The 17,506-nt window shown below is 43.9% G+C and overlaps 2 protein-coding genes across 2 annotated transcripts in view; one reads left to right on the top strand and one right to left on the bottom strand.

The window, feature by feature from the left end:
- kcnh3 (potassium voltage-gated channel, subfamily H (eag-related), member 3) overlaps window positions 1–3,738 on the bottom strand; it is a 143,001-nt gene extending 139,263 nt beyond the window's left edge. Inside the window, exon 1 of the mRNA XM_056388653.1 lies at window positions 2,001–3,738. Within this exon, the coding sequence (XP_056244628.1) occupies window positions 2,001–2,076 (76 nt within the window). The 5' untranslated portion in view covers window positions 2,077–3,738. The remainder of the gene's footprint in view (window positions 1–2,000) is intronic.
- A 3,751-nt stretch (window positions 3,739–7,489) lies between these two features.
- On the top strand, window positions 7,490–16,595 carry idh1 (isocitrate dehydrogenase (NADP(+)) 1). Its single transcript, XM_056389939.1, has 9 exons — window positions 7,490–7,648; window positions 8,684–8,813; window positions 11,762–12,053; window positions 12,972–13,074; window positions 13,723–13,900; window positions 14,011–14,162; window positions 14,240–14,380; window positions 14,464–14,626; window positions 15,656–16,595. The coding sequence occupies exons 2-9, from the start codon at window positions 8,692–8,694 to the stop codon at window positions 15,747–15,749; spliced, it is 1,245 nt and encodes a 414-aa protein (XP_056245914.1). The 5' UTR covers window positions 7,490–7,648; window positions 8,684–8,691; the 3' UTR covers window positions 15,750–16,595.
- Window positions 16,596–17,506: the final 911 nt, after the last annotated feature.

Here is a 17,506-nt window from a genome sequence, read left to right as displayed (position 1 = left end):
CCTTAGGTGTCGAGTTTGATCCAGAACAAATGCAGCGTACTCTTTCATCAGGCGAGTATGAACGAGTCTCATTTGATGGTGGCCCTGTTTTGAAACCAGTTTTTCGTGCTCTAAACTTAAAACTCGAGGGTCCTGAGACATTTCCAAGTGCAGCGCCAACGTTGCCGGATTTCCACACGCAGCCGACCGAGACACGTAGAACAATGAAGCAGCTAAAAGTCTTCAACGGGAGAAAATGAAGCTTCAGGTTCGGTTCTGGCAGAGGTGAGAGGCTTTTGGATTATAATCATGATCGCCATTTGATTCACGACAACAACGAAAGATCCTCCTCACAAAAACACACAAACACACACACACACACACCGGGACACACGCATCCATCCGACCCACAGACAGACACATCACTGGCCTCGTCCTCCACTCTGATGTCACACCGTTAAAAAACACGTAGCTGCGTCACAGCTATTAATTTAAATTTACACATCCAAAATTCCCCCTCCTCCCACCAAAGGGGGGGGGGGGTGTGGGGGGGGGGGGGGTCGCTACACACTCTCCATCCCACCATCCTGCACACAACTCCCGCCCTCACCCGCCCCCACAGCCTCTCATTTCACCCTCCCCCTCTCCTTCTCCTCCTCCTCCTCTGACAAGCCGAGAGGCCACAATGAATTCTTGACATCCATGCGAGTTAATTACAATGACTGCACATGTACTGCAGGAGATGTGTAATTATCAGCACCTCGGCAACTGCAAGGCCTGTGTTTTCGCCACTCGAGGAGAAATAGCTCGGCTCAGACCGCTGCTTTACATGATGAGGGCTAATCTACAGAACAGGAGAGAGAAACTGTGCGAGGGGCTCTGTGTGATGCAGAAAGATGCCACATGATTACAGTGTTTGAGACCTGGAGTATCTGTAGACTCGTGTGTCACAGAACAGCAGAGAGATGAGCGGGAGGATAAAGGACAATGCAGCTCAGAGAAGCTAAACTAACCACTCGCTTTGCCTTTCAAAGTTAGAGCATTTAAATATTCTGTGTTCAAGGGAGAGTGGCGAGAGGCACGAGTGAAACTGCTGTGTTTGTTACAGAGGAAAGGAAAGGAAAGGAAAGGAAAGGAGAAACCTTCAGCGAGGTCGGGATCAGCCTTTGAGCGACTTGCTGGCTGCGTGGTCACATAATCTTCCCCATCACGCTGTCACACATAACCGGTTTAGGGGGAGACACACTCGCAGACTCACACAAACTGCCGTCAACGCAGACGGAGAGACAAACAACCCAAACGCTATATAAGCATCTCTCGCCCGCCCACCTACTCAGCATGGGCCCAAACACACACATGGGCCGCTCATCGCATCTGTTCACAAGACACCCTCGCTCTGTACGGCCATCCCTCCCTCTCTCCAGCATCATTTCAGCTGCTGTTGCTGAAACAGCTCCGGCGTTCTGACAGAGGACAGAATAAAAACAGGATTTGTGTCAGTGAAGCGGTAAAGCTGTGACTGGGCCTCAGACTGTGAACTGCAACCTTTCCTTTTCTCCCGGTGGCCGACGAGAACACAAAGCACCGTGGAAGTAGAAGCAGCCTGAGTCATAAAACTACAGCGACGGGCTCCGTCACAGCTGGCCGAGGAAACAACGGCCCCTCGTGCATCTGGCTGCGTGCCGTCAACCGACCATCACACAACAGACTGTTGATGCACATGTAGACAACTTACAGGACAAACACTAATTAATTCCTCTGTGTTTTGGCTGATCTACTCAGAACACATGAATCTCACTTTATACATGGACATATTGACACTGGTCCTTTAATCTATTAGACAATGAAAAGATATGAAGAATATTATTTAAACTTTTAAAGTTTCATCCTTGAGATAATTCCTGAAGGATTCTTAATTTTATGGACATATAGTGAGTTTTTTTTTTTTTTTTAAATCATGTTTTGAGAGAGAGTTCACATGAGGGGCGGGATCATCACAAAGCTCTTGTTTTGTTACTCACGGGTGCCATCGAAGCGGGTGGCGATGGTGTCCAGGAAGGTGTTTTGTGGGGCCAGCAGCCCTCTCATCACCGGCATCCTGCTCCGGGTGGACTGGGTCCTCCTGCTGCGGCGCCCTGGGGCAGCACTAGACTCCTGCTCGGACCCGAAACCAGGCAGGAAGCGAGAGGTGCCCGGTGCGCATCCCAGCCCCTGGAGAAGCGCACCGATCCGAGATACGCGCGGTGGCTCCACCTTGGCACCGCGGGGGTTGTGACCATAATCAACTCAGCAGAGAATAGAGAGCATTAACCGTGGGATGCACCTGTGCACCTTCCAACTGGGGGCAGAAAAAAATTAAACCGGCGGTGTGTGTTGGAGGGAAAAAAAAGCAAAGCAAGAGCGCTGCTGGAGAGATGAGGATGGATGGAGAGGCGGCAAGTTTTGGTGCTGATGGTGCGTGGAGTCAATCTTATAGCAGCAAGCTCCTCCTCAGCGCTCTCTCTCTCTCTCTCTCTCTCTCTCTCTCTCTCTCTCTCTCTCTCTCTCTCTCTCTCTCTCTCTCTCTCTCTCTCTCTCTCTCTCTCTCTCTCTCTCTCTCTCTCTCTCTCTCTCGTTGCGTGGTTATCTTGCCACAACTGACAGCAGATGCAGAGTCACATGACGCCGTCCAGGTCTTGCCAAGCTGTGGTCTTGTTTCAAAGTGGACGTGGGAGACAACAAAGAGATGCTGTTTTCGGCCCCGCTCCGGTTCCCCGGTCTGATCTGATCTGATCCGGATCTCTCGGTGTTGAAAATCAAAACCTTCGCAGGGGTCGAGGGCGTCTTCAGCTGCTGTTTGCAAGAAGCAATTACTATTTAATTACCGCTTAAATTCCACCTTTCTGCATCTCACACTGTCCTTAACTCCGTTTTTAAAAGTTACGAAATAAAACAGAATGAACCACATGAGACGTTTTGACCGATTTGAAGATGTAATAATAAAAAGATGAAATAAAGGAAGCGGCTGTGATCGATCCCTCTCCTCAGGACCACATGGCTCCGCGCACAAAGCCTCCGTCCTCAGTGCGCAGTGAAACTCCGCCATCTTGTGGTTTACACGACTCAAACGGCCTGAGCTGTTGACGTATTAAAGATCTTGTTTAGATATTAAGTGTTCAGTTAATTATCATTTAAATCATAAAGCATGTAAAGCATTTTTAATCTTAATATAAATGTCTTTTTTCACTACATCACACCTTTTAAAATGGTGTCCTGTGTTTCCTACCAGATCTTATGGATTTAAATATTTTTATTTATTCATTTATTTGTTTTCATTTATTTTATAAATGCTATTTTAATCTTAATGTGCTATTTTTATGTATCCCCACGCCTCTGTAAAGCTCTGTGAAGCGCCTGGTGTCTGAATGGTGCTGCAGAAATAAACTTGTCCTGCCTAAAGTGTTTGAGAGCATCAAAAACCTGCAATAAGAGACGTATTATTTTATACAGTAATGGCTCTGGAGGCAACAGACAAACTGTTTCACATTTAAATTTAAATCAAAAAATGGAAGAAACATGACAGTGTTTCTCATTTGGGACTGCAGCATTTTCCTTATTCATAATTCCTTATTATTATCATTATTATTGTTGTTGTTGTTGTTGTTGTTGTATACCACAGACTTTTACTAAAACATCTCACCATGCAAACACACTACCTACAACACCAGTCGTGTCAACTGTTTGTCTTCATGCTTCCTGTTCGTTACGTTTTCTCAGTCACCTTCTTCCATGTCACTCCTTGTTTTGTTATTTCACCAACAAACAATAAAAAGTGGACTTCAGTGTTTCATGATTTATCTAAAAAAGATCGTGTCTGTCTGTCTGGTCTGTGGCAACAAGCTTGTATAATATTGTGCTTATAACAAATATCATGTTGGGAGTGACGTCTCACAGCTGGCAGTCACATGATGAAATGCATTTGAGAAAAACTGTAGATCCAGTTTGTAAAGAGAGAATGTGTAAAGCTGACACTATGAGCACATGTAGGACAGAAGTCACTCTACCCAATCACCATCAGATAACTCACACATGTTGCTCAATACTCTGCACTGTTGGACCGTGTGCCGTGGTGAGCGGACACGTCTACAACCTATAATCTCCCTGCAGTTCACAGGAATGCAGCTTTAGCTTTACTGCGTCACTGTAGCGAAGTCCCTTTAAGTTGATACTGTGCTCACATTCGTGTTCCTAAAAACCTCCTAATGAACACGGAGAGAACCCGGGGTCAGGCTGTCATTCCTCTGGATGGTCGACGGCGCAGGTAATGAAGCCGCCATGTGGAGTCTGCTGCCTGATGGGAACTTGGAGGTGACATGGTGCAACACAGTGAGCACAGCACAGTGGGTGGAGGCTGGGAGCCTGATAATCAGACTGAATTTCCATTTCTTATTATCTCACAATATTAAATGAATTTAAATAAGTTGAACCAGACGACGTGTACAAAGCAGATTCAGCGTTCAGTGCGGGAAAGAAATGGGCTAAAAATAGAAAATAAAAATAGAAGTGAATAAGCTAAATGAGCTGGAGGTAATTTCATATTCACACCAATGATTAAGGCATCGTCCTTTAAAATATACAAACTGAGAGATGTAACTCTGGTTCTACTTCAGCAAACTTTATATTCTTAGGTTTGAAGTTGCCTGCTTATATTGTCACATAAAAATGTGTGTGGTTTTTACATAATTAGATTTTTTCCCTGCAGCTGCAGGATGACATTTCATGTTCACATCAAAAACAAAGCAAAGCAGATGCTGCAGATAGAAGCTGTGTTGCAAAGCTTTTTTTTTTTTTACCTAATTCAAACAGGATGTCAGAACCTCACAACACTTGTCGACGGATTATATAGCCTACATGAGTTTTTGTTCACACATCAAAACTTAATGCATGTTTTAAACACATGCCCATCTCTCTTTTAATAACTTACAGTATTCCTGACGAAGGAACCTACCAAAGCTAAATTACTCTCAGCACAACTTCAGCCCAAAGTCAGGATGAAACAACTCCAACAGACTGAGAAAACAACATCCAACTACAGGAGCCCAGAGGCCCAATCAGGCAAACATTAAATTCTACCTGTTAAAAGCAAGACAACAGTGAACAACAGCAAGCAGAGAAGGGGGGGGTGACTCACCTGTGTTGAAGTCCTGTTTTCCATGGTGACAAAGTGGTTAGAGGTTCTCCAGTCCGCATGTTCTCCACCCCCGTCCTCTTTTTCTTCCACTCCACTCTCCACTAATGGTAGTAAACACAGGAGCAACGATGGAAAACTTGGCAATTCTCCCAATTTCATTTGGATTAGCCTATTAGCCTGTGTTGCTAACTTTATATCACGTCACTGGTGAGAAGAGAAAAAGTGCGGCGACTTCCTGTTTACTTTTTCTGACTGACTACCGTTCACTTTTGCAGCAGCGTGACGTTACTAATCAAGGTGTATCAACATCACCTGAGTTTCCTCTGACGCGTTTCCCCCAAGTGGCGAACTGCCGTGACGTCACTCACTTGGTTTGTGAACCGATGTTTTGAAGCCTCGAGTTTGGCTTAATGAACGTCGCCATCTTGGTTTTTTGGAGCCAGAAGAAACCATATTTGGATGAGAGGGTGGAGCTGGGCTAATATGGGCTAATTGCACACATCCTACATCGATTTGGCTAATATCATATATGTGAGGAGTAACTTGTAATGTTATTGTAGCTGAAGTTAGCATGTGTGCTAACGTTAAACTGTAAAACCACAGTGTAAAACGTTTTCTAACACTAAGACTGATGAATAACGGCTCCTGGACTTTCTGCACCTTCCCTCCATCACTTATGGACGATGCAGCAGCTTCCGGTCAACCTGTCAGACTGTTGCTCTGTCCTCACTGAGCTATGAAGGATTATTTTACATCTCTACTATAATTTATACTTGTTACTAAATAAGATTTATCCACCTCTTTATTATGCAAATTTATGCACACTGTGACAGTGAAGTTCACCTGCACCTTCATTCACAACTGTATTTTATTTTTAATTAGTCAGTTACAGTTGATTGTAAATTGCACACATTAAATTCATCCATTCATCACATTCTTTTGTTCACGTCTCCAGTTGATTGTAAATTGTTGAAATGAATGCAGTTTTAATGTGAAATAAAGTTTCTTATGAAGCTTTGCTTTGTTGATGGTTTTTATGGAGCGTGTCTGGTATGAATTTTAACAGTAGCAGCAGCACAGTATAGAAATCACAACACACTGAAGTTTTTCCTGAATCTGTAATTAATCAAAGACTTTCTATGTTGCTTTAATCAACAACAAACATGATAGAAATGTTTAAATGTGTCCGTCCTTCAACAGTGACAACACAGGATCTAGAGACAGATACTAGAGTTTGTGCTTTTCTAATTTGTCTTATGAACTTACCAATTTTAATAACAATGAAAACACTAATTCACCAAAGTGACTGTTAGATTCATCATGAGGCAGATGGTAAATATGAAGAAACACTCAGTACAATTTAATCACAGGTTTATTTATTAAAAACCTTTTCAATGACAACAATTAAGTTATAAATAAAACTAAAGTACATGAGCTGTACTACACTGACACCTGCTTCACAACCTGAACTGTCAGTGTTCAGTTCACACTAAAGAGTGTGTGAGGTGAACACATCTGTCTCTGAGGTCACAGCATCACATCTATGAAGAGTCTGGTTCTGCTCCAGGTTGCAGTTCTGGTGGGTCAGTTCCATCTGATTCCTACTGAACACCGTGTTATTATAGCATTGTATATTTTATATACAGTCTATGGTTTCCCCCTCTGCAGCGGCGCAGTACCGTTCCCCACAGGTAGCACACAGGTGGCGCTGTTTCACCGGGCTAATTCAAAGAAACTCAAAAATCAAGAAACTGTCATTGCAACAACTCTGTTGACTTAGAAAATGTGAATTTTCGAGTAGCAAACTTTTACTTTCTCTTTTCTTAAAGGAATTTGACTTTTGGTAAAACCAAAAGAATGTCTTGAGATGTATCTGTCTGTAATTTTAATTTGTTTTCTCTAATTTGATTTAACTAACAATCCCCCCAATTCTTTTATTAATTAATTAATTAATTAATTTATTTATTTATTTTTGTCTCCATTAGTCTTTAAACTATCATGGACTATTTCCCCTGATTTATTTATTTTATTTCATTTTTTATTTTTATTTGATTCTTTTTTCTATATTTTTTTGTATTGTTTTTTATTTTTTTGTTTAGTATTAATCAGTGATGCCATTTGTTCATTGAAAACTGTGAGAAAAAACATAAATAAAGAACAAATTAAAACAGAAAAATAATCATGTAAAATCAATGTTTACGTTTGAATTAATATTTAAAACATCTCCGGTCTACGTGACGTTTTTGCAGACCCCGCCCGGTAAGATCCCGCCCCTACTGCTGTGTGGGCTTATCTGATTGGCTGTTAGTGTTTTCGTCTCTTCTCTGATTGGCCAATATCTTGAGCGTGTCCAGGGAGGTGGAAGCCGGCCGGGGTGCTCTCCTGCCGCTGCTCCTCCGGCAGTCCCAGCCCAGTCAACCCTTTGCTACGGTTCACGACGTCGTTCCGCCTCCTCGTCTCGTTTCGCTGTTTCTGTTGTGGACGTTTAAATAAAACAAGGTAGGCGTTTGAAACATGTAATGAAACTGTTCTTACTGCGGAACCGAGCAGCGGTGACGTTCAAGGAAGTGTCATCAAGCTAGCTTCATATCTAATTTCACATCTCCCAGTTATCTTGCTACGTGGGTTATAACACAGTCCGGACAGGAACAGGCCAAAGTGAAATGACAGAGTGAAGCTAAAACGATTTGTTTTATATTCGAGTGAATACGATTTTAACTTTAACGTCCGGTTTGTGCAGTTTTATTGAAATGAAGTCCACCCGACATTATATGGTCTTTAAGGCCCACAGCCCCTTCCTGTTTTTATGTGTCTGTTATTCAATGGCATATTCATGCAAAGAAGAAAAAATCTGTTGCTTTGCATCGCTCGTCTGGATTGACAGTCTCCTCCCCATCATACGAGGATCAGCCTGTCTGCAGACTTATGTAACTTCAGCAAACATCCCCTCAAAAGGGCAGAAATCTACAAGTTGTAAAATGATCACAGCTGTTGTGCAATCCCACCTCTCAGCTGTGCATTAATGCAAACATGAAACGTGCCTCTATGTGTCTTTAAAGCAACATTAAAGTCATTTCTAAGTGAAAACTGAAGCTACAGTGGACTGGGACTGGGACTGGGACTGGGACTGGGAAACCGTCCGCCTCGGGTCAGGGTTTGGTTGTTTAGCTCACTTTGAGGGACTCACTCTGAAGAGGATTATGAATTCACGCTGAGTCACCGGTCTGGATCTGCTGGTGTATGTGTTGAATGAATGAATTCATTCATTGGTGTTATGCACAGAGGAGCACAACACCACCTCAGTGTTAGGGCTGAAAACTAATGATTATTTCCAGTATCGATGAATCTGCCAGTGAAATTCTCCATCAATCGATTAGTCATTTCAGAATTGGTCCAGATGTGGAAGAAGCATCTGGCAATCATGTTGTATATGGGCCAGTTTCAGGCAACTCTCTCTCTCTCTCTCTTTGTCTCTCGCCTCTGATTTATTTGTTTATCACTGTCGGTGTGTTTGTCCCCCGTGTCCACCACCAGGCTCCGACATGTCTCAGAAGATCAAGGCAGGCTCTGTGGTGGAGATGCAGGGAGATGAAATGACTCGGGTCATCTGGGAGCTCATTAAGGAGAAGCTGATCTTCCCCTACCTGGAGCTCGACCTGCACAGGTGAGGACACCTCAGCATAAAGACCTCAGGGTGCGAAGGGCAACTTTGTCTCTCGGTTGCATCCATGTGCCGACTTTCTCTCACTAGAAAAACATTATACTCCCCAAATATAAATCTATATCCTCTAACTGAGTTTTGAATACACATTAATTGTATTATGTAAGTACATAATTTACATGAGGGGAGGGGAGGGGGGGGAGGGGAGGGGGGGGAGGGGGGGGGGCAGGAGTGAAGGGACAGTTCCTGCAGTGCTGGGATTTCTGGTTTGCCTTGTTTATACTGAGTTTCCTCAAGGGAAGACGCTGATGAGAATCTCTGATAATCACATGAATATGTTGAGCTTGTGTGGGTTTGAAATAAATATGGGTGAAGAAAATAGAGTATAAATTTCATTATTCAACGACGGCAGCTAACGATTATTTACATTTATTGATTAATGTTGATTTTTTTTTTTTTTGTCTATAAAATGCAAGAAAATAGTGTAAAATGTTCTTCACAGTTTTGTCCAACCAACAGTCCAAAGCCCCAAAATACTCAGTTTATAATGATTTAAATAGAGAATAGCAGAAAATTCTGAGGCTGAAATCAGAATATTCGCCAATTTAGCTTGAACAATGAGTGAAACGATCAATCGATTATCAAACTAGTCGCGTTAATTTTCTCTCCATTGATTAATCGACTGATCGTTGCAGCGACACCATCTAAACATCGTTCTATCACCCGATGCTTCGATCACTGATTGGTTGGTTTCCGAAACATTTGTGTAGAGAACAGTTTTATTTTCTGATTGATGACTTTGAAGATCAGCACTCTAATCATTTTCCAGCGGATATTGTCCATCTACAGCACCACAGGTGACAGGAGCAGCCATTCATCTCCTCTTATCTCTCCACGGACTTTGCTCCGGGTGGTCTGATATTTCCCGATCACCGACGTTCCCTCGTCCCCAAATCCTGCATCACATCTTCACTGTGACGTGTGGACAAACTGTCAAATAACTAAACTTTAGATTTGATGAATATTTTACAGCAGTTTCATCATCGTTTCATGTTTCACATTGTGAAAGTTAATGATTTATTGTGCAACAGGTCTCGGGAGCGCGAGTTTGATGACATATGGTGTAATAATTACTCAACAACAGTTTCTCAATAGGGGTGGGGTGTGTGGGGGGTGGAGTGGGGGGGGTCATTGTCACAGATCAGGCCACTTTAAAATCAAACAATAATCCATTTGACGTCTTGTGGAATATTTTGTAGAATAGAAAAAGCTGCTTTTTAACTTTTAAAACATTTGCAGGTTTAACTCTGCAGACTGCAGGTTAAAGGGTAATCTGTGTGTGTGTGTGTGTGTGTGTGTGTGTGTGTGTGTACATTTCTTGGTGGGGAAGGTTTTCTGTAATGCATGAACGTGTTGAATGTGTGACACAATCAAACACACAGGAACAGATTAGTGCAGCGGCCTCGTCAGGACCTGAAGCTGTTTGTCTCTCCGTCCTCGTGGTATGTCATGTATCCAGTTAGTGATCAGTTGCCGAGCGTCCCATTGTTGTGGCTTGGTGTTGGCTTTCGGGGGAAGGGGAGTTTATGTTGAAAGTAGGTAAAAGGTCGTGGCCGCCTTCAAAACTAAGCCAACGGGTGCATGAGGAAGCACAGAGGCGAGTTCTTGATAAGCACATTGAGCTTCGTGTGGTTCCCAGGTGAAGTAAACTTCCTCCTCTCACTAGTTTGTTTTGGAGGTTCCTCATGTGGAACAAGTGGAACAGGCTTTCCTCTCCTGCTGGCAGACGGCCAGTCGTTGCACAACTGATTCCTTGTTTCCTTTGTCCTGGTGTTGCTGGCTGGTTTCTGCAGATCTCCTCCTCACCGAGGCACAAAAGAGGAGCAGACAGAGCAAAGTTTCAGCGCTGCAAAGGAAGTAGGCCACGAGGTTAATGGCTCTTCTTCATGCCGGCACAGTTTCAGGTCTCGGGAGGAGTATAATTATAATAATAATTAGCCGAGATGTGGAGTGAATAAAGACATCTGAGTTATTCCTCGAGCTGTGAACAAGCTCTTTCACTTCTCATTAATGTCGTCCGTGTCCTTCCACAGAGTGATCACGGTTCACATCACAGCCGGTGTATTTAAACATTCACCGCTCAGCTTCCAGCCAACTAAAAATCCCTCTGAGTGAGTGTTAGTTTGTCCTCTGTGCACTGGAGCGTAAATGATCACGTCTCCTCCTGAAACACAGACTGTTTGTTTATGGCGCCTCGTGCCTCTGCTGCTGAGATTAGAGCTGGTCTCCATGTCTGTTTGGTCCTCACCAATATTCAGTTGTTACATGAGTTTATTATAGTGAATATTTTATGGGAACTGATTACAGATTCTCTGGATTCTTGTTTATTTCATGTTTCATTAAATATTTCCAAATCTAATCTGAATCAGGAAACTTTTCTAACCTTGACCAATATTTTATTATATTATATATTATATTTATTAACACTGATGAATCCTGCAGTTTGATACAGACGCCCTGAGAGGAAAGTTTTTTTTTTTTTTTTCATCTGTGAAATTTTTTGAAAAATTATTTTCCCAAGAAAATAAAATAAATCACAAACAGTGAATATTTTTTCTTTTTTGTGAGAAAAGAAAAAAATGTATTTTGTGCAATAAATAGAAAATTAAAAAAAATATATATATTTTTTTATTTCTTCCCAAAAGGAAATTCACTTGCCTCTTGTTTCTACAGAAGGAAAAACACTTATTTTGACAGATTTTGTTAAAACAATAAAATAAAGATTAATACATGTTTGTTTTCTTGTGGTTTCTGCTCTGAACCTTAAGAATTCTATTGGTGCAGATTTTAACATGTGATCATATTTCCAGGACATTATGGATCCACGTCTTCACTTTGACTCTGGTGCAGTTACTTCAAACTCTCTGTTCTCTGTGTCTCCTGCTGCAAAGCTACGACCTGGGCATGGAGAACCGAGACGCCACGGACGACCGGGTGACGGTTGATGCGGCGGAGGCGGTCCGCCGCTACAACGTGGGCATCAAGTGCGCCACCATCACTCCAGATGAGAAGCGAGTGGAGGAGTTCAAGCTGAAGCAGATGTGGCGCTCGCCCAACGGGACCATCCGTAACATCCTGGGAGGCACCGTGTTCAGAGAGGCCATCATCTGTAAGAACATCCCCCGCCTGGTGCCCGGCTGGCTCAAACCCATCATCATCGGCAGACATGCACATGGAGACCAGGTGCCACATTTCCCTGTGTTTTATTTTGAAATGTTGATCCATCAGAAGATATAAAAACCAGCTCAGTGTAGTTTTACATCTCCTCTCTCAGGCTTCTCTCTGCAGCTCTAGTAACAACAGGTCTGTGAGCCAATCAGAGGAGAGGAGGCTCTGAGCCTCTCTGTTCATTTTATGTCACATAATGAGGCTTCATTAGTAGTTTTTTCTGCTGTATATTCTCATGTCAGAAGTGTTTAAGTTGTGGATAATAAATAATGGATTATGTTTCACTATATAAAAGCTGAACACAACGTTTACAGCTAAACACGGCCTAGAGCTGAATTACTCCTCTCTGGTCTGAACAGAGGGTGTGATGTGTGATGTGAGGGTGAAATGATCCTGATCTGAAGGGAACTAAAAACTAAAAGGAGCCGCCCTCACTGTGTCGACGTCAAGAATACCTGAAAACAAACTTCCACCAGCTCCCTCCATCACGCTGTCGGCTCATGTATGAGCTTGCTGAGCTGCAGTCGTGTCAGACGTTGTGGGAACGTCAGCAGAGACCACAGCAATAATTATATTCCCTTAAGCCGCACTTCGGACCATAATGCACTGCACTGCCTCTGCAGCGGGACAAGTTGCAGCAGCGTCACAGAACTAGAATCACAGGGGAGCTGGAGGCACTTTGCCAAAGTCAACGGTTAGTTCAGGAGGAAGCCGGTTACGTAATATCCCACGAGTGTCAGCGGTGTGCGTTATGTTAATCACCCTGCTGACACTGTATCACCTGACACTTCCAGTCCTGCTCAGGTGTTTACGGCTGTCTTGTTGCTGTCATTTGAACTTTGGTGTAACGCCGTGTTAGAGGACGGGGGTCGGTCTCATCAAACAGCCTTGTGGCTCTCTTGTATTAACGCTTTGTCTCTCTCACTGTGACAGTACAAAGCCACAGACTTTGTGGTGCCCGGGCCCGGGAAAGTGGAGATGACCTACACGCCCACCAGCGGAGAGCCGGTTAAATTCGTCGTGCACGAGTTCGAGGGTAAGAACAGAACCGGCTTTAAACACAAGCCAGGAGGTAAAGTGGGTCAGGAGAGACACAACATCACAGGTGTGCAAACATACACACATCAGTGTTTAATGAAGAATATCCCAGAGCAAAGATGTCAGCCGTCATAATGTAGAAGTGTAATGGAGTGTCAGTCAATATGGCCGAGCTGGACTGGCGCCACGGACAAACTTTTACAAGCTCATTTTCCTTTGTGTTCATATCGTAAACAGGAGAATATAAGATATGGCTTATCTGTCATGTTGTAACGACTCACCTGCTCTGGTTTTATCACCTGACGCCAAACACTGAGCCGAGCGAGAGAGAGTTTCAAAGGTTGAGTAATTGTTCAAACACAAGAATCACAACTCATTGAACATGACCAAATGTTTTGTGAACTTAAAAGTGCTCACCACTTCTTCCATCGCAGGGGGACTCAGGTTCAAAAGTGTGTGGTCACATGACCAGTTTCATCCTTGGTTGCCTAGAAACAAAAATCACCCGTCTCCCCCCTCCTGAACACAAAATAACAAACACAATCACACAAGCAAAGTTTCGCATCCAATATTCATGACGCTGTTGCTCAGTGTGTGTGAACGATGCTTTATGTGTGTGTGTGTGTGTGTGTGTGTGTGTGTCCAGGCACAGGGGGTGTGGCCTTGGGGATGTACAATACAGACAAGTCCATCAGGGACTTCGCCCACAGCTCCTTCCAGATGGCTCTGACTAAAGCCTGGCCGCTCTACCTCAGCACCAAGAACACCATCCTGAAGAAGTACGACGGCCGCTTCAAGGACATCTTCCAGGAGATCTACGAGAAGTAAGGACGGTCACACACACACACACACACACACACCTTCTGTCCCTCTACACACTCTGCCAGATGTAGATCACAACTTACACGTGTTGCCCCCCCCCCGTGTGTCCCAGGGAGTACCGCGCTCAGTTTGAGGCCAAAGGCATCTGGTACGAGCACCGTCTGATCGACGACATGGTGGCCCAGGCCATGAAGTCCGAGGGAGGCTTCATCTGGGCCTGCAAGAACTACGACGGAGACGTCCAGTCTGACTCCGTGGCACAAGGTCGGACATGTTAAGAGCTCAGAACCTTTAACAGCTAATCACAGATGTTCTTATCTTAATGTGTGACTCTGGTTCAGGCTACGGCTCCCTGGGCATGATGACCAGCGTGTTGATCTGTCCCGATGGACGCACGGTGGAGTCCGAGGCCGCCCACGGCACAGTGACCCGCCACTACAGACAGCACCAGCAGGGGAAAGAGACTTCCACCAACCCCATAGGTAGGAGAGGAGGTTCATATCCCTGGGCGTTCAACAACTAGCCAAACATATGTCCTCACACTGTGTGTGTGTGTTTGCTGCAGCCTCCATCTTTGCGTGGACGCGGGGTCTGCTCCACCGGGCGAAGCTGGACAACAACGCAGAGCTGCGAGTGTTCTCTGAGGCGCTGGAGGCCGTTTGCGTCGAGACCATCGAGGCCGGCTTCATGACCAAGGATTTGGCGATCTGCATCAAAGGAATGCCAAAGTCAGTCCCTTCATGATCTGTCTCAGTTTGTGTGTCTGCGTTCCTGCTGGAAGTGTCTGCAGCAAAATGATTTATTCATTAAAAGTAATGTGTGCATGCTGTTATTCTCTGTGATGGACAGATCAGAGCCGATCACAGCAAGAAGGTTGTTCTGGAATTAAAGAATATGTCTGTGTTTAACAACAAAGAGACACAAACTGCCCAGTTCACCCACAGTTCTGCTCGTCTGACTGTCGCCTTCTTGTGTTTTGAAGGAGCCGCACGTCTGCAACATGTACAGATGTCTGCAAAACTATATTTATAATAGTTTTGTTGATTGTGAAGTGAAAAGAAGTAAACACCTCGAAACCCCTGCAGCAAAGTGACATTTAAAACTAATGCACTGTAACTTTTTATTAAGCACGGGGGTGGAAATATTCTCTGTGGTTGTTTGGGAAACATCATATGACAGAGGGAAGAATGGATTCCTCTAAACATCACAAGGACAGATCTGCAGCGACGTAACGGCACAAATCACAACGTTAGCTCTTTTATATTATGAGACGTAAATACATTTGTGGTTCGTTATGAAACAGTGGACAAATTCAGTCTCGGTGATGAATGGGAAACACTGGCACACTAACGTGGTTACCTGTGTTAGTAACGCTCCGATGTTCGATCCAGACTAAAACATCTCAACCTTGAAGTGATCTTCACGTTCGTGTTCGTGGTGACTCTCCAGCTTAAAGTGAATGACATTGTTCCGCTGTGCTACTGTGTAAGGTTTAAACCTGACTGACAGATCTCAGGTGAGTGACAGAACATGACGTCATCTCACCTGTAACGATCAGTGACTCTCAACAGGTGCCTCAATCATTATAAATCTGTTTTGTGAAACATTAGAAAATAGAAAATATCTGACAGTATCTTGTTTGTGTAAAACTGACGATAACTACTGTTTAACCTCGACTGTCTCAGTCACACTACAGGAAGTAGAATCAGTACCTTGAAGTGTCCTCAGCGCTGTCTCGTCTCTCCCTCTGTCCGCAGTGTGACTCGGGCCGACTACTTGAACACCTTTGAGTTCCTGGACAAGCTGGCAGACAACCTGAAGGCCAAGCTGTCCAACCCGCCCAAGCTGTGATGTCGCCTCTGCAGCCTCAACACAGACACAAACACATTGAAAACACATGCCTCACGCACACAGAGACGTCTACACAGCGACTGGAACTAACACTGTAGCGGGGAGGAGCGAGCCCACGACTCCAGGAGATGAAGTCATTCCTAAAACACCGGGGGGGGGGGCAGAAGCCGAACCTGTGACAGAGAGAAAACACAACTCCAACATTAACAGAGTCCAGGAGCATCACTGGACGCCACCTGCGACCTTGTTTACCCTGATTGCACTGGGTCCCCTGTGAAGTGAGCGTGGGCGTGTGTCGTCAGTATCTGTTACGTGATCTGTGCTAGACGGGGGGACAGCATTAGTCCGAGGGGAGAGACTCGAGACCCTCACTGCCTTATTCGTTTTGTGTCACTCTGATCGTCTCCTACGTCTTTGTCCTGTTTTAATAATACCTCAGACGGCAGCACGTGTTTTAGTGGCAGGTAAAACCCAGAGCATCAGCCTGTAGTTCACTAACGACTCCTCTCAGTGTGGGAGCAGAGACCATGTGATTTTACTGCATCATGAAACACATAACACATGGACGGACTCATTCATAGGAATCAAGCATGACTTTTAAACAAATTCAGACACTATAGGTTTTTGTATTAACACAGCTGGTAAAGAAGTGTATTTATTTGTCCTTCCTTCGTGTGTGTGTGTGTGTGTGTGTGTGCGTGTGCGTGTGTGTGTGTTGATCACTATCCAGTTTGTCGTCAACACATATCCTGCCAAATTGTCTGCATCACATTCTCCATCTGGTGGTTTGTGATCAACACTATGTTCATTCCTCTACGACTCATAATAAACGAGTTTTTGAAGAAATGTGTGTCGTTCTTTGAGCAGAGCTGGATTCAGACTGTGAGGCGTTCAGGTTCATTGATGAGGTTGTACTTTAAAATCAGTGGTTTTATGCAGACTTTATGATAAACTGAACTCATCCAATAATTGTATTGATTGATGACATTATGTACAAGTGTGTGTTGTATTGCAGTATCAAGTTGCTCACCACTAGATGTCTCTCATGGCCTAGTTTTCTATATGGGCCTTTAAAGGACACTGAACTCAACTGAAAATGCAGAAGAAGAGAACAAAACACAAACATACAAATAATAAAACACAAACAGCAAAAGACAAAGAATTAGGGCTGCAACTAATGATTACTGTCATTATCAATTAACCTGAGGATTATTGTCTAAATTAATCCTGAAACAGTGGAAGATCAGGTGACATCATCAACATCTAGTTTTATTTCACATCGTCCAAACACCCAAAATATTTCATTCAAATCCACATATTTAATCCAAAACATCGCAGATTGAGGTTTTTCAGTTAGACAAACAATAATAACAACAATAAAACTCAGTGATCAGCACCGGATCATTTAACACTCATGGTCAGGTTTCAGGTGTGTGGGGCAGATAGGCAAACCAATTGTCCCATTTGCCCCATTTCTCCATTATAATCATGTATATCTTTGCCTTAAATGCATCTTTGTTCTAATTAAGATGCTTATTCGCTGCTGTGGCTGTGAAACATAATTTGTGTTTATGGGACTGCAGCCCCCACCATATCCACGTGTTGACTTACATGACTAGCCACACCTTCCACTTACAAGCTTATCTGCTGCACTGTGAGAAGTTAGTGCAAGTAAAACTGTGCACTGCACTGAACAACAGCAAGGTGCTGCATGGGTTAAAACAGAATTGAAGAGGTGATATCTTAAAGTTTAATTT

This window comes from Seriola aureovittata, chromosome 11, assembly GCF_021018895.1.
Source record: "Seriola aureovittata isolate HTS-2021-v1 ecotype China chromosome 11, ASM2101889v1, whole genome shotgun sequence".
Lineage (NCBI taxonomy): Eukaryota > Metazoa > Chordata > Actinopteri > Carangiformes > Carangidae > Seriola > Seriola aureovittata.
The sequence above is the reverse complement of the archived record's forward strand: the minus strand, read 5'-3'. Positions and strand labels throughout refer to the sequence as shown.

Coding starts and splice junctions, on each gene's coding strand:
- idh1 (XM_056389939.1), top strand. CDS start 8,692: ATGTCTCAGAAGATCAAGGCAGGCTCTGTGGTGGAGATGCAGGGAGAT. Junction 12,054..12,971: donor GACATGCACATGGAGACCAG/GTGCCACATTTC, acceptor TCACTGTGACAG/TACAAAGCCACAGACTTTGT. Junction 14,163..14,239: donor GTCTGACTCCGTGGCACAAG/GTCGGACATGTT, acceptor ACTCTGGTTCAG/GCTACGGCTCCCTGGGCATG.